Source organism: Olea europaea, chromosome 15 (genome assembly GCF_002742605.1).
Source record: "Olea europaea var. sylvestris chromosome 15, O_europaea_v1, whole genome shotgun sequence".
Taxonomy (NCBI): Eukaryota; Viridiplantae; Streptophyta; class Magnoliopsida; order Lamiales; family Oleaceae; genus Olea; species Olea europaea.
In genome coordinates, this window is record NC_036251.1 from 9821700 (window position 1) to 9833960 (window position 12261).

A 12261-nucleotide genomic window follows, 5' to 3' on the forward strand; every position below is an offset into this window, starting at 1 on the left:
AAAAAAAAAAAAAAAAAGGGCATTTCTTATTTTAATATTATTATAATTTTTAATCAATCAAAAAAATCATTTAACAATTAAAATAATATCTACCGAACGTCTAAAATAGATTTATAAAAATTTTATACATTTTTAAAAAATTTTCTACAAAAAGAAGTTTAAAATGTAAATACTAAATGATAAATAAATAGGATTTTTTGTGTTTTCCTTTGTTCATGGCTTCAAGCGGCTGCTTTGAGTTTACGGTTGACGAAGCAAAAAAAATCAGCCTTTAACCTTTAAATTAAAAGAATAGTAAAAACAATTTATTTTTTATTTTTTGAAAATGATAATAATGTGTACCTAAGTGCACATAATCATGTCCAGGCACGCATTAGTCGTCAACGGCAATCGTTGACCAGTAATAAGGATGGCTTGACATTTCCGCAACGCATCACGCTTGGCGTTGCCTAAGCATTCCTTTTAGAATGTTGATTCGATCCACTCTTATATCACCACATTATGTGTATGTAAATTATTATATACATGCAGTACAACCGGATAAGAATTATTACAATGCAGAAATAAATGCAAAAAAAAAAGAGAACATAAAGAGACTTTCAACGTCATAAATAAAAACCAAAAGTGTCACCAAGAAGTTGCTGCCTGTTTGGCTTGTCTAATACTTTTAATTAACTTTTATTTTGTTTACATATTTGCCCTTTACTAAAAGTTCGTTGATAATCAGCCTCCTAATTTCATAGTCAATAACTAATTTCAACCATATACTTTATGGAATTCACAAATTTTTAATCACGCATTTTATTAAAATCTATTGAAAAATCGATTTTAATCTCCATCAAATAGTGGTTTAAATTTAAAAGTAAATTCTACTTACATTCAATTGACATTTTACTTTTTATTTAGGCTTGACCAAACATACTTGGTTTTTTTTTTTTTTGAAGGAACACATGCATTTAATAAATTGACAGAAAAATAATAATGAAAACAAAGAAGAATAATAAATTGTTTTTCCTTGCTTTATCCCTAAAATAATACTCGATGACAGATATTGCGTCCGTCTATTTTTGATCAACCACGTTACAAAATTGAAAGACTAGAGTCGTTGTATTAAGAATATAAGTTGAAGATAAAATTATCAAAAGAGCCATGGATTGATGATCCATGGTGAAATTTTCCCAAGAAGTATTCACTTAGAAAAATCTGAAGGGCACCACAATTTTTATTTCTTATACTACATTTTAATTGCACTTAAAATTTTTAATCGTTGCTCATTATAACATTTATGTCGCTAACAATTTTTCACAACATTTTATACTCAAGTGTTTGTTTAGTTAACTCATTTTGTATTTGATACCAGTTTTATGTCGAAAATTTCGATGAAATGGCACAAAACAACTTATTTTTGAATCACATTTTTTATAAATAAATAAAAAATGCGAAAAAAATATTTTTTTTACTTATTTTAAAGCATGAAAATAAAATATTTTGATAATTAAGAAGGAGATGTACTAATTAATGGAATGTTGAAGATAAGATTTTGTAAAAAAAAATTTAATAATTGCTATAATGAGTAAAGATTAATGGGCGTAGCTGTAACTATAATGTAGTGTCAATATAACCACATTCTGCCATTGTTTGGGTCCTATTTTAATGAGAGTTTGGAAAAAAAAATGTAATTTTAAATAGTAAATTTTTGAAGAATGTGTGATTAGAAAACATGATTTTTTATTTTTATTTTTATTTTTTTAATTTACTTGTAATTATTTCGTGATAAAGTGCGCGAGAGAGAATGAGTTTTGAAAAAATTGAAACCGAACCGGACTCAATAGTAATTTCCTGTACCTTTTAACTTCTTATAATTCGAAATCAGAAATTGCTAGATTCTGGTGTAGATTCAGTCATAAGCGGAGAAAAAATTTCGCGCGCACACTGAAAAATGGTGGAAAAAACAATGGTGAAGCAAGAGAGAATCCCTCCTATAATCGCGCACAGAATTTTCCTCTATCTTCCTGGAAATGGTGGTTTTGAAAGAGGGAATGGGCGTAAACGGCTATTTGGTAGCCATTGGTTCTGTTGTATGGATCCGCAATTTGTGAGGAAATTTCGACTGTGTTTTAAATAGCTCATTTTCGTGCTCTCTCAGACCCTGCATTTTTGTCACTGGTAAATTTCTACCTATTTTCTCTCCCTCCCTCTCTCTGCATTCAAATATTACTGACGACTGCAATGATTGTTATTTGTTCAACTTTTGATTTCATGATCATATTCCATGAATGCTTGTATCTGGCCTTTCACGACCAATTTGTGAATCAAAAGTAATGTAAAACATTTGTGTTTGTACCTATGGATTATGATTTTTATGAATTATATTGCTATTCCCGTTTCTATGGAATTATAGGCTTGTATGTCTGTTTATGTACTAGTAGCATGTATATTGATTTGTTGCATTATTTGATTCACATAATGTATATAATTTTTAACTTATTACGGTTGCCAGATAATATTGTCGTTGTATTTTCTTTTCTATGAAATCACATGAAATACGTAATTTCATGATAGAGTTTGAGATGTTTCATTTGTTTCTTTCATTTTATTCAATATGTTAACATGAACTACTATGAATGCCATATATCTGTATTGTAATTAACGAAATAAACAAGGCATTAGCTTTATTTGATAACGCCAATATCTAGCGTTTGATAATCTAGAGGCAGTGTTTGAAGCCAACATGTGTGCCTGTTGATTTAGCTGTTAAATGTTTGTGATGCTAAATAGATGTTGAAGCATAAAATTTAAATATATTATTATTATTTCTCCCAGACGCTTATTGATCAATAAATGTAACGCTGATCTCTTGTAAAAGGTGTAGGCTTTTGTCAAGTTTGTGATTTCTGGGATTGTCTTCAGATTGCAGTCTTGCTAGATCAAACTTGCGAACTGCAATCACGAGTGACAATATGTCAGGGTCTCTCGAGTGCTCTGCCATGCCAAGTAAGCAGTTGCCATTTTTAGCCTAACTGTTGTTCATTCTTTAAATGTTATTCTTAATATTGATTTGATGTGATTTACTTCTTGGTATTCTGATTATAAATTTTCATGTTAAAAACAATTAGAAATGTTTCATCTCTCCAAATAAAATCCTTTAGCTGAGTTACTGGATCTCATCCTTGTCAGTGACTGCAAAATTATACTTTTGGTAATATTATTCTGAACCGGCTTGAGCAGAATAAATCTTAAGAAGATTATGTGAATTGGTATCTTCATGGTCATGACCATCATAATCAATCAAAAGCTTTTACATGTTTGCACGTATTGCATTTATTTGCTCTGGATGATTTGAAATGAAAGAAAAAACATAAAACTAGCAATGAGTAATAAGATTGCATGTATTTCAGGTCACAACATTGGAAACTCTGAGGATGAGAAGAAGACAAGGCTTGGGTCTTTCAAGAAGAAGGCAATTGATGCCTCTTCAAAGTTCAAACAATCTTTGACCAGGAGGAGGAGAAGCAGCAAAGTTATGTCCGTTGTGTTTGAGGATGAACATGACCCGGAGGAATTAAAGTCTCTGCATGCCTTGCGTCAAGAACTTATTCTGGAAGAATTATTGCCTGGAAAACAGGATGACTATCATATGATGCTAAGGTAACATTTTTTTTAGTTTCACATTCTCCATGGTCCTTTACTCCTGGTGTTGTGGTATAAAACTGTTCTGCTACTATAATTAGACAAGTTTGATTTTGAAATGCAATGTACACACCTTTTTGGTCCAATAGAAGCAACTTGAATTGCATGAGGGATGCAAATTTTCATTATCCATTGCTTGGTGAGTACCTTGTGGCTGGAAATTTGCTGTTTAAGAAACTGAATTTTTTTCTTTGATCTTGTAAAGATTATAATTCTATATATTTTATGTTTTAACAACATTGATAAAGAAAACTTCTTGAATTGGGTGATTTAGATTATTATTTGCTCGTGCTGCAGAATTTGTATGCAATGAAGAAACTTCTGACGTAAAATTTTGTTTTGTCCATAAATTACATTCTCGACGATGAGGCCAGAGACCTTAGTTCTTAAATGATAAGAGAAAAGCAGTCGGGTTTGTATAGTTTTTGTGTGATGATACAGGTTTTTGAAGGCAAGGAAATTTGATATTGAGAAAACAAAGCAAATGTGGTCTGATATGATTCAGTGGAGGAAAGATTTTGGTTCTGACACAATTATGGAGGTATTTGTGATATAAATTTACTGAAGATCCTTTATTTGAGATATCTGATCATCAAATATTTGGGAAAAGATCGTAATTTTAGTATGCACCTGAATTTCATATCACGTATATATTTTTGTTAGGAATTTGATTTCAAGGAGAGAGAGGAAGTCCTTATATACTATCCACAAGGGCATCATGGAGTTGACAAGGAAGGGAGACCTATTTACATCGAAAGACTTGGTCTGGTAGATGCAACCAAGATTTTGCAAGCCACAACAATGGACCGCTACGTTCAGTACCACGTCCAGGAGTTCGAAAGGACGTTTATTGATAAGTTTCCAGCCTGCTCCATCGCAGCCAAAAAGTACATTGACCAGAGCACAACCATTTTTGATGTTCAAGGAGTGGTATGTGGGGGTGTTTATTTTAGTTTTACATTTCGAGTTACGATAAATAGTTTTGCCAGCTGAAGGTGCAAATAGCAAAGAAAAGTGAAAATAGTCTTATAATTGAAAACTTAGACAAATGATGATTGAAGGTATCCTTTTTATTGGTCGATATTTTCTGAACATCTACAGATTGCACTTTCGATTAAACCAAAACCATGTAAAATTACATTCTTAAAAAATACAAATGCTCAGCAGTATAAATACCTGAATATCAAAACCATATGAGAGTGAACCTCATTGTTCATAAAATTCATGATTTTTGGTTCAGGGACTGAAAAGTTTTAATAAAGCTGCTAGGGAACTTATTCAGCGCCTTCAAAAGGTTGATGGTGATAACTATCCCGAGGTACTTATTTCTCTCTCTCTCTTTTTTTTTTTTCTCACACTATATCTCGTTTCTGTGTTTTTTTCTAACTTCATAGTGGCTTTTGAAATCTTGGCGGTCATTTGATCAATACTTTGCTTCCCTCTTAGACCTTATGCCGCATGTACATTGTTAATGCGGGGTCTGGATTTAGGCTTTTATGGAACACTGTCAAGTCATTTCTTGACCCAAACACCACTGCTAAGATCCATGTAAGCTATATTCGGCTCTCCTCAAATAATCACTTGTTTTTCTGTGTAACATCAAAGTGACAACTTGGGAGGTTTCTTCTTACCAGGTTTTGGGTAACAAATTTCAGAGCAAACTGCTTGAGATTATTGATGCTAGGTATCGTGATGGATGTTGATTCTACGAATCATTTGGTTTTGGTTTTTATTTGAAACCTAGGTTATGAGCATATGAAATCTAAAATCGGGTATGACATTAGTGCCATTATGGCATATATGGTAAGGAGCATTGCTTAGAAAATTGTAGTAGTAAGAAAGAAAAAAAAGCTTAAATTTTGTTCATTATAGTATAGTCGGTTAGTCCCGCATAATACTGTATACTAAACATGCACTTAAATAATTATATATGCTAACTACCAAATAGGCCTATTTTTTCAAAAAATTTCCAATGCCCTCTGCTGTTTTGATTTTGTATCAGTGAGCTACCAGAGTTCCTGGGAGGTAAATGCACCTGTTCAGATAAAGGTGGATGCATGCGTTCTGATAAGGGTCCTTGGAATGATCCAGAGATTATGAAGGTTATTAATTTTATCTAATATTATGCTATCTGATTCAAAGTTCAAGTCTCTCTTACGGCTGACGGAAAATGTTAAAAGTCTATTATTAATTTAACTACACAGATGGTACGTAATGGTGCTCACAAATGTGGGAATAAAACTGTCTCTGTGGAGGAGAAAATGATTTCAGAGGATGAGAATGTGAATAAAAATTCTTTCAAGCTGAGAACAGACTCTCTCCGTGTCTCAAGGGAAAACATAGCATGTCCTCGGCTCTCATCTGTTCATGAAGAAGTAAGTTGTAAAGGCTTTCATCCTATGTTTTCAAGATATAATTTTTAAATTAAAAGGTTGCCCTCTCTATATGAACTTAACCTTTAGGCGAGGTGGTTCAACATGGTATTAGAGTAGGCAAAAGTTTTGAGTTCAAATCTACCACCACTCTTTAATGATATTGTGAACATCTCAGGTCCTGGGGGGGGAAAAAAAAAATCATACCTCCACGTCGGAATTATGGTTAAGACAAAACTTAAATAATAAGCTTCTTGTTAAGTTCGTTTATCCAACACACCAATCAAATCATGAAATTTGCAGTGAATTCTTGTCGACTAATGTTAGATGATTTATAAGCATGTTGTAGAGACAAAAGATTTAGCCCTTGTTTGACAGAAATTTTTTTTGGAAAGAATGAGTTTTTAGTAGTAAATTTTTGGAGAATGTGTCATTAAAAAGTATGAAAAAATTTTGGATTTACGTGAGGAATATTTTTTTGTGAGAATATGTAGTTGAAAATGAGTATGAGAAAAAAGAGTTTGAAAGAATAGTTACCAAAAGGAGCTTAATATGTTGACTTGATTCATAAAAGTTTTTAGTCATCCTTGATTTCTTTGTGACCTCATTCATTTCAAACAAATGATTTTGGTAAATGATTTAAATAATTCCTTCAGCGCTAACCTTTTGTTTCACAGCACATTCACTTTTATTTATGAATAATGTTATTTAGCACAACTTGCGCTACAATACCAGTGTAAGTGACACTAAGTGATAGCCTGAATTAAAGGTGGAATTAAGTTATTCATTTAATTGTACATTTCATTTATTTAGCCCTCATTTGGCCCTCATTATTTTATGTTATAATTTTTGGAATCGCGTTTTTTTTGGAGAATGTGTGATTGAAAAAGAAGGAATTTTTTTTTTGTTCATGTGTAATATTATTTTATTAGAGAATGTGTGGTTAAAAAGAAGAAGAGGAAAATATATTATATATTTATGGGGCTCGAATGGGAGCTTAATGTTACATTAGTGTCACCAAAGCTGGTCAGTGGTTCTAAATAGCAATACTCTTTATTTATACAGATTCATCCAAACTAATTAGAAATTATCTACAGGTAACCAAAAACTCTCTTAGTCCACATGAGCCTAGTGCTGCAATTTTCAATAAGGCCATCAATGCAACATGGCCCCAAGCAGTGAAAATAGATAACTCTTCTCTTTCTAAAGGTACATTGTTGTACTCTTAAATAAATGTGTCCCTACTTCCATATCCTGCTTTCTCAAAAAGTTACGTGTCACTGCTTTATAGCTTGTACTATTTTCCTTTGATCAAATTGCCTGTGTTGGCCGTCTGGTATTTTAGATATAAAAAATCTTCATAATTTCGCGTGAATGATCATTGTCCCTACTTCTGAGAGCTATAATAAAGACAAAAGTAATGAAGAAACTATCAAAGCACACTCAGATTTATAGTTGAATCAATCCACGTGAGAGATGCATCCACTTGTTGCAGCTGTAGGTTTTCCCCATAATGGAGCTGAGGAGTGCAAACTTTTCTGACGCCTCTTCATCTTTGTCTCAAGTGAGAACATACTAGTAAATTCTTTGTATAGTAAGAAAATTATGGCGAACTGATACATGTATGAATGCTCAATAATATTCCCATTCTTTAAGAAATGTTCATATTGATGATTATTTGTTTCCTTTTCTCTGTCAGTTTGATTTGGCTTCTTACAGTCCAATAATTGTGTCTTTTTCATTCTACCATACGCAGTGTCCTAGAATAAGATAATTACTTAACTTCCATTCTTCAAAAACTGTTCGTATGGATGATCATTTGTTTCTCTTTGTATGTCAAGGCAAGATTCTCATCACGTGTTTTCCTGTTTCCCGACCTGTACCCACAGACTATTTTTCAATGCACGGTGATACTTATAGGCCATCTGAAGGACAAAGCAATCAGCTCTTTACTGGAGTAATGACCTTCATGATGGGCATAGTTACAATGGTTCGCATGACAAATAACATGCCAAGGAAGCTTACGGATGCTACCCTCTATTCTAGTTCGATGCATGATGCTGATTCGACTAAGACAAATCCTGCTATTTCCCATGCTGATTTCTTGAGCATGATTAAACGCGTGAATGCACTAGAGGAGCAGGCAAGTTTTCTCAGCAAGAAACAAATGTCGGCTATGCCACCTGAGAAGGAGGAAATGCTGAATGTTGCCTTGCATCGTGCTGATAGACTGGAGCAAGAGCTTGCAGAAATGAGAAAGGTAATCATTCCCTGCTTATTTCGATTTTCTTAGTGAAATGCCATGTCATACATATTATGGTAAACCCAATGTTTCTTAAGTTAGGCCTGAGCATTGGCTCAAAAAAGGTATAGTATCAATGGCCAAAGGGTTGATTCGAAATCGAACTGATCTATATATCAAAGCTGAATAGTTCTTTAATGCATTTTCTTTGAAGAAATTCAACCGGTCAACCTGCGTTCAGTCCCAGTTGAACAATCAGTTGATCAAGTTCATCTTTTAGGTTTTAACTGTACCGATTCTCCATTTTTATGTTCTCACTGGCAAGGCTGGAATAGTTTTCGAAACACTTGATACCGTTCACCCATCTACCTTATAGGAATAAATCACATGTATATTTATTACGTCAATTCTGCATATTCTAGACAAACTCTTACATACTCTCTGAGGACTCTATTCTTGTAATTCTATATGGTGATTAAGTGTAAACATGTCAGCATTCTCATCTAATAATAAATCATTGTCCAATTTGCAGGTTCTTGAGGACACCCTTGTCCGACAAGACGAATTCATGGCCTACATTGAGAAGAAGAAGAATAAGAAGAAGTTCTTTGCTTTTTAAGTCAAGAAACCAAACTACTTGTCAGATTATTTTCTTTTGATTCTTTTCGAGATGGCAATTTTTCAGCTCCAATTGTAAAACTTTTGTAATTACATGCTTTGCTAACTTGAGAAATATCTGTTCTGTTTCATTCAAGTTTGGGCTACCGTTAGAGGCCAAGCCCGGCTCAACAGATTTATAGGTAGGCAAATTAGGCCCAATACCCTAATGTTTAATGGGGAAAAAAAATCACATTTCAAGTGTTATACTTACCTCAATTCAAAAACCAAGTAAATAGTTTGAAATTTTAAAAATCAGATATGTATTTAATTTATTAAAAATATTTATTAAATAATGATAATAAAGTCACAATTAGATGATTAATGTCACAGATTCATAATTATAGGTAATATATTTATTTACTGGTCACTTATCGTCAAATTAATTGGTTACAGATTATTTCTTGGTCACAAATAAATATTTTTATAGGTTACAGATAATTTAAATTACAGGATATATTTTATCTATGAGTAATATAAGTCACAGTTTATTAGTCACAAATTATCTTTTAGTCACAGACGCCTAATATTTACTTACAAATCAACCAAATAGTTGGTCACAAATGCCTAATTGTTGGTCACAGACACCCCACCCGCCATTGTCATCGCCATTGCAACAACCACCACCATCATCAACAACAACACAATAATAGTTGGGCGTCACCACTTCCTTCAACCACCATAATGAGCACCATGGTGCCATAACACCACCACCATTTTCTTTATCTCCATTTACATCACACCTAACCACCATCCCCACCAAAGAATCCACAAACCCAACATCATCACCTCAAAAATGCAACAAAACATGCCGAAAAATTACAGCATCCCCACCAAATTCAACAACCACCATAGCTGCCACCACACACACCATCGCTGCCACCACACAAAGAACCATCCAAATCCTACCTAAATGGTAGCCGCCACAAAAAATAAGCCACCACCATCACCATAGAAGACACCGTTCAAATTTGGATTTGAAAGTTTAAATACCTAGTTTTATGTAATTTCCTCTTAATCCAATTATAGCCCAGCCCTGTTCAACTCTTATTCATTGAGCTAAGGGCTACAAGCGACTGATTTTCTTCTTTTGTATAACGCTAGGAATTGGGAAAGAGGCAAAAAGGGTGGCAGGAACCAAGTTATCTTGTGTTGCATTGGTTTCTATTCGACCCTTTCATGCAACAAATTGGAAGGTTGACGGCGATGACATTCGAAGGAGAGGGTAGAGAGAGGGAGAGAGGGGGGGATATGATAAGGGAAGAAAATGGGGGAAATGATTAGGGTTTTAATTGAATTGGATGGATTAATTATATATAATACCTGATTTTTGTATAAGTAAACTTTATCCCATAATTTTGAATTTGAAAGTTTAAATACCTAGTTTTATGTAATTTCCTCATGATTAATACCCTATTAACTAAGTGGAAATTACACCACAGCAGGTATTTAAAGATGACAATTCTAAAATCAAGTATTAAGTTTACTTGAACATAAATCGAGTATTAATTGATAGTAAAATGAATCTCTCACTAGCTTCCGCTCTCGCTCTTCTAGTCTTGCACTGTCATCACCGAAGCTTCGGCCAGTAAGGTTGCGCACAATGGAATTCAGATCACCGCAAGAGCCGCTTGAAGAGCTGACTAAAGGCGAATGAAATGGTAGTATTGGTCGTCAAAGCCTCCTTTGCACTGCCCAAGAGTGGTGATAAAAGTCGGTTCCGTCGAAAAATATTGGTGTTTCTTGGTGAGAATAATCTAAAGACATTGAGGAAGACGGCCAATGTCGGGATCAGAAGTGGGAAGCTGAAGAGGAATTTGAGTATGATTTTTTGGGAAATTAATTTTGTAAATAATGTCCAGAAGGTTGTTATTCTTTATTTAACCCATATAAGTGTTGGATTGTTTCATGATTTGGGGGTTGCTATGAAATGGGGCACATATTTTTGTGTTGTAAAGGGATTGAGAATTTGGAGCTTTAGGGACTACTATTCTTAAAAGATTTGACGGTGGAGCTAGTTAATTTCAGAAAAGGGCTCTAGGTAGTGGTTGGAGGTGGTTTTTGTGATGTTTTGGCATTGGTGATTTACATGGTTGTTGGGTAGTGATGGTGGTAGTGCGATAGTGGTGGGTGTGGTGAAGTGTTATAGTGGTGGTTATGGTGGAATGTGGTGGTAGATCAATGTCCACATATGGTGATGGTGTCGGTGTGTAGGTCACAATCAATTGAGTATTTGTGACCAAATCTTTTGAATATGTGACCTATCAAAGTGCACCGATCGCTTGTCAAAATGCATAGGTCATAGATTCAAGAAATTTAATTACAGGCCATTGGATTAGGTCACATATTACAGGTCTAAGAGATTTCTTCACTTGCCATTTGATCAAATCACTATCACATGCAACAGGGCACGTCATAGTACGACACACGTCAGATTAAAAAAATTTGGTCACATACCATTGAATCAGGCCATAAGTTACATGTTAAGTGCATAGGTCATAAGTTATGAATTCAAGAGATTTGGTCACAGACCATTGGCTCAGGTCACATGTTATAGATCCAAGAGATTTGGTTACATGCCATTGATTTCTCCAACCTCAATTATTCGAATTGGTTGCAAATTCAATTAATCAGATGCCGACGATGAGAATTGAAGTTATTTGCTCAAGTAAGTATTATGTAAATTACATGAGAAGCTGCTTTTCAATTTTATGTTTTAAATTATACCTACTGAGTCATGAATGAAGAAGATGATCGATCGACGGAGTTCAGTTCGCTGTCAAAGAAGTCTCGACGAGGGGGGTAGGGGTGGTTGTTTGGTAAAGTTGGTGTGGATAGATTAATTTAATTTGATAATATTATTATTTAAAATTAAAACAGAAACCTGACTTTTGAATTTTGAAACTTAGTGTTTGGGAATTCCTTTGTTGCATACTTGATAGCTGATATGCGATTTTTTTCCCATTAACTAATTAAAACATTTAACCATGTATTTAATACGTCCTAAAACTACCGAAACCCAAATTAGTCCCAATTCCAGAAAATTCCCAAAGAGAAACCCTCTCACCCGATATTGATGCTCTGCTTGATGAAGATGAAGTCTATGGAGGAGTCTTAGATAAAGATAGCATTACTCGATCTGATAGTTTCCGCATTTCTTCAAATATGTTGGAATATGATAAGGACAGACTTGGTGGAAGCAATAAATTAGTCCTTTGAGTGTAAGATACTTCACCAAGATCAGTTCATGGTTTCAAAATACGAAGCAACATAACATTGGACTAATTATCAATTGGTTTA

The 12261-nt window shown here is 33.9% G+C and overlaps 1 protein-coding gene across 3 annotated transcripts; it reads left to right on the forward strand.

The window, feature by feature from the left end:
* Nucleotides 1-1863: 1863 nt before the first annotated feature.
* On the forward strand, nt 1864-9280 carry LOC111410076 (phosphatidylinositol/phosphatidylcholine transfer protein SFH12-like). 3 transcript variants are annotated; one of them, XM_023040243.1, is made up of 13 exons: nt 1864-2166; nt 2867-2994; nt 3399-3648; nt 4132-4231; nt 4354-4620; nt 4931-5008; nt 5137-5238; nt 5325-5374; nt 5693-5792; nt 5895-6065; nt 7160-7271; nt 7952-8322; nt 8837-9280. In XM_023040243.1, the coding sequence occupies exons 2-13, from the start codon at nt 2961-2963 to the stop codon at nt 8921-8923; spliced, it is 1722 nt and encodes a 573-aa protein (XP_022896011.1). In that variant the 5' UTR covers nt 1864-2166; nt 2867-2960; the 3' UTR covers nt 8924-9280. The 3 variants fall into 3 exon arrangements, with proteins under 3 accessions (XP_022896011.1, XP_022896013.1, XP_022896012.1); XM_023040245.1 differs by lacking the exon at nt 1864-2166 and having other exon boundaries at nt 4065-4231; XM_023040244.1 differs by lacking the exon at nt 1864-2166 and having other exon boundaries at nt 2872-2994; nt 3988-4231.
* The last annotated feature ends 2981 nt before the right edge of the window (nt 9281-12261 follow it).